The sequence below is a fragment of the Rhipicephalus sanguineus genome, chromosome 1, assembly GCF_013339695.2.
Source record: "Rhipicephalus sanguineus isolate Rsan-2018 chromosome 1, BIME_Rsan_1.4, whole genome shotgun sequence".
In the NCBI taxonomy this organism is placed as follows: Eukaryota; Metazoa; Arthropoda; class Arachnida; order Ixodida; family Ixodidae; genus Rhipicephalus; species Rhipicephalus sanguineus.
In genome coordinates this window covers 107,398,426-107,403,184 of record NC_051176.1, presented here as the reverse complement: position 1 = coordinate 107,403,184, position 4,759 = coordinate 107,398,426, and the positions used below count along the sequence as shown (strand labels likewise).

Here is a 4,759-nt window from a genome sequence, read left to right as displayed (position 1 = left end):
AGCCCTCTGAGCTAATTACAATTGACCATTGGCGGAATTTAACAACATGGCGGAATTTGACAACGTCCAGATTGGCAACCCTGGTGTGCCTTCGATATGCCCACAAGTGCCTGTTGTCTTCGGGCGTCAATGAATACATGGGACGTTGTAGAAAAGAAAGATAATTTACCTAAACATCAGAAATAACATGCCACACAGGCGAACAGCACGCGAGTCTCTCGCATCAACGTCTTCTTCTTCTTCCACGATTTATACCAGAAACAGATCTTCTCATGCAGGCGCCAGCAATGTGCCGCCAACATACCTAATGTACACAAAGACGTTCATCCACCTCGTAAGCTTGGCTCCAAGCCAAAAAAAAAAAAAAAGAAATGCTTCTGGGCAGCTACTCGGTGAATACTTCGCATGACATCGATTCCCACAATGCGTGGGATCTGCCGCAATTTTTGTAGTTTGTTCCATTTGGTTCTTCAACAATCTCTCTAAGTGTGCATGTTTCATTAGCTCATAAATTCTACATCTGGATGACGGTACAGGGGCAAACTGCCGTCGGCCGCTCATCGCGCGGTACGAGCAAGCCTCATTAGGAGAAGACAAAGAAGGCGCCTGGCTTGCGCCTCCTGAGTTCAGTTCTGTCCTCGAAGGTTGACGCAATGATCTCCAGTCGTAGCGTGGGATTCCAGTTCGTGGAGAAGAGCGATCCGTTGTCTTCAGTATGGGAACCACAGGAACGACGGCTTTGGAAAATCGTAAAGGTGCTGAAAGATTCCCTGTCCTACAGTGAAACCAGGAGTCTAACGGCCGAGCGAAAAGTCAAGAAGCTGGGCGAGTGTGCCGACTTCAACAACTACATGGTATACATCTTGACAGCACTGGAGTTCCAGTACGAAGCTGCACCAAAAAGAGGCGAGCTTGTTCTGAGGAAATATGCGAGTGCACGCTCTGGCGCGTTACCTTTGCGTGTGACAGTCCATGACCCCCTGGTTTTGATTACGGCTGCTCTGGGCTACTTCATCATGACTCAATCGGAGATTGACCTCACACAATGGCCCGAACTGCTTCCGCGGCTCGGCGAGCTTCTAGACCTGCAGGACGACAGAATCTGCCACGACACTTTGGCAGCGCTACACAAGATCTGCCGAAACTTTGTTCACGTGATGAATGCACATCAACCCCACGATCAGCTCACTGTTCTTGTACCCAAATGCCTGCGCTTCATCCAACACCGCCACCCCGGGGTCCGGTACAACGCCGTTGCTTTCATCGGCCTGTTATTTCTCAAAGGCATACAGGCCGCGATGCCCCAGGCGGACGCCTTCGTAAGACGCCTGTTGATGTTGGGGTTCGACAAAGACTGCAAAGTACACAAGCAAGTGTGCCATGTTCTGGCCATACTCCTGGCATATCACGTCGATCGCCTCGTTCCTTATATGTTCAGAATTGTCGAGTACGTCATGATCAGGATGAAAGACAGGAACGAAGACGTTGCTCTGAAGGCACGTGCGGCATTGGCCTTTATGGCGAAGCCCATCTGCAAGGAGGCATTAACTCCTCACTTCTCGAATCTTGTCCACAATCTGGTTCAAGGAACAAAATGCTCTTACTCTGCTACAGAACGACTGGAGGAAGAAGAACCAGGTACCCCGCGAAGGCTTGGCTCGACGCGGGAAACAAGAGACGACGTAAACTTCGGACTTTTTGTGCCGAAGAAAGACAATGTCTTCTCCGAAGAGAACATGAGATCTCGCTCAGCGTTTGCACTGAGGGCGATATCTAGGGTATTCAACGAGGAACTCCTCACCCTGCTGTTGCCTAGGCTTAGGCAGATGCTGCAGGACAAGGATTGGGTGATTATGGAATCAGGCATTTTTGTCCTTGGGGTTATCGCTGAAGGCTGCATGGAAGACATGGACCTGTATCTTCCAGACCTTATCTTGTTCCTTATCCCCATCAGAAGTGACAGGGCCGCTGTGCGGTGCACCGCCTGCTGGACGCTCAGCCGCTATTACCCCTGGGTGTTGACGAAGCCGCAGCATTTGTACTTGAGTCCACTGGTAAGACAACTGCTGAAGTGGGTACTGGACGACAACGAAATGGTCCAAGAGGTTGCCTGCAATGCCCTCATGACCCTAGAAGAGAAGGCAAAAACAAGCATCGTGCCGTACGTCGACTCCATTCTGAACACCCTTCATATAGGTCTCATCAAGTACAGACGCAGTCGTTTTTATATGCTGTACAATGCGATAGAAATTTTGGCAGACTCTGTGGGCTCAGAGATCATCAGGCGTGAATTCATGACCTATTATATTAGACTGCTGACCGACGAGCGGGATGACATGACAGACTGTCAGATTAATCTGTTTTTTCTGCTACGGTGTCTGGGTAGCATAGCTATTGCACATAAATCGAAATTCTTTCCCTTCCACGCGGCCGTGGCAGACAGGTGCCTCCGCATGGCTCACCTAGGAAGACAAGGGTCCTTCGCCCAAGCGTTTCACCAGCGGTATTCAACAACACCGAAACAACCGTTCACGATTGTTTCCCTGGAAGCGCTAGGCGGACTGGCGGAAGGTGTGGAACGCTTCATGAACCATTTTGGCTTGAATTCCGCCACCTGTAAGCAGATGGTCCAGTGCGCAAGTATTTCGTCAAGTGCATATTCTTTCCTTCCTTTGCTTGTTGAGAACTTGAATCGCGAGATAACACCGCTGTGCAACAACGCAACCTGGGTGATCAGGGAGCTCGCCTTGACGTCGGCAACGAATGTCGAACCGCACGTTTTTAACATATGTGATAAGCTGGTAGAGATTGTGAACAGCCTGAACACGTCGGTGTCCTTGCGGGTGAGCACGGCTATAGCGATCGCGTATCTTTGTTACGCCTTCCCAGACAAAATGGCATGGTCAAGGTATCAGTTTCTAGCTCCGTGCAGCTCAACACTCGGAAAAATTCCGGACAGTAAAGTAAAGGACTTTGCCTTACGTGCTCTGTTCAAGTTGGTATGTGCGAGACCATGTTGAACTCTTCATGGCTTCATTGAGTTCCTTGAGGCCATGATTTCCAAGGTCACTCTCCAGGATGACTAGACGCAAGGCATGAATGACCTAATCCGCCACCACAAAGAATGGTTTGGGACCACGCCGTCGCGTCGATTCTGCAAAAAGCTGCCGCCTACCCTCAGTCGACGAGTGGCAAGCACCTACGACATCCTATGAAGGTCTCATGAAGGTTCTGCGCTAACACTAAGGTGTACCTGCAGAAGACATGTATAAACTTGGTTTTTTCTTCTACGCAAGCAAAGGAACGGGATATTACCTCAAGCAAGCACCTGCCGTTCCGGACAGATAGCATACCTCCGCGCGCTGCTGCATTTGCAGAAGCAGCAAGAGGGCCGCTGCTGAGTTGTGTGAATGAATGAAGCTTTTTTTTTTCTTTGCGCTCCTTTTGGTTGTGTGTCAAGAGTGGGTGTTCACCTTTTTATGGTTATGGGAACGGCAACATAAAGGAGGTGACAAAGGGCTCGTAGTTTTGTACACTCAACAAAGGATGCCGGCTTCAATAGCAAATGCAGAAAAAAGTGTGTAATGATGTCTCCGCGTTATTTGGGGCGTTAGTTGCACTCTCGCATAAATAGGTCGGTAAAACGTAAGTTCCAAGAGTTACTTCGCGCGTCAATGTCACCTGTATGATGCTTCGTGCTTACGTTACAGCGGCTTGTGAAGCGGACCCAGTTATGCGGCTTATTAACGCGATAGCGTTAAAGAGCTCGTTCCGCAGAAATTTTGTTGTCGGCGTCGGTGTCGGCGTCGTTCGTTGTAAGCGAAAAATCATCTTGTATAGAATCGAACCCAGGGCGTCTGCGTGGCAAGCAGGTGTTCTACTTCAGAGCCACTCCATTGCTTGGAAGTGCACTGAAATTAACTTTAATGCTTCACAAACATACGCGTCCTGTGTACAGGTGTCACAGTACGAGAGAGAAATAACCTTTATTGAAAAAAAGTGGTTCATTGCGGGTGGGGCCCTTCTTTCAAGGCTCCACTGGCTATAGCGGCTCGGCGGGCCTGACTTAGGGTTGCCAGTTGGCTTCCCAGGGTCTGTTCAGCGAGTCGCGCCTCCCACGACCACGCGTGTACTGGGTGCGTATGTCCTGTGTCGACTGTAGCCGGTCGCTCGGGACAGCGGTAGGTTATGTGTGTGAGTGTTGGAATATCTCCGCACCACGGGCATGCGTTGGGATACCTCTCTGGGTACATGACGTGAAGCTTATGCAGATTCGGAAAGGTATTGGTCTGCAGGCGGCGCCAGTCCCGCGCTTGGTGTCTGTCGAGGTCGTTGTGAGGAGGTGCCCCGATGCGGCGATCTAATCTTTGTTTGTCTAGGATGCCACGCCGTGTCACCCCATCATCTGCGTCCTTTTCAGTGGCGGGTGGTCCTGGGGCTCGGCCGCTGAGTACTCGAGCTTGGCAATGCCATCCTGGCCCGTATGAGCCGGACACCAGACTATCCCGTGATCGAGATGTTATATCGCAATGAAGTGGGTTGGTTGGTTGAAAAACTTTATTTCGGTCCTGCAAGGCGCGCGTCAGCGCGCGAGTACAAGCGTAAATTGCCATCGGGCGTCACACCATGTGAACAGCATAACGAGTTGGTGGTTTAAAGCAGGCCACCCATTACAAAAGGCGCTCACATTACTGCGCGTATTCCCTTACGAACACGTAGTGGGTGCATCGCAACTTCGAAAAAGTATCACGCGCGTAAT

At 50.5% G+C, this 4,759-nt stretch overlaps 1 protein-coding gene across 1 annotated transcript; it reads left to right on the top strand.

Moving 5' to 3' along the window:
• The first annotated feature begins 653 nt into the window (after positions 1–653).
• LOC119378837 (transportin-2-like) lies at positions 654–4,487 on the top strand. The gene is made up of 2 exons (XM_037647863.1): positions 654–2,264; positions 4,380–4,487. Exons 1-2 carry the CDS (start codon positions 654–656, stop codon positions 4,485–4,487), a joined length of 1,719 nt encoding a protein of 572 aa, XP_037503791.1.
• The last annotated feature ends 272 nt before the right edge of the window (positions 4,488–4,759 follow it).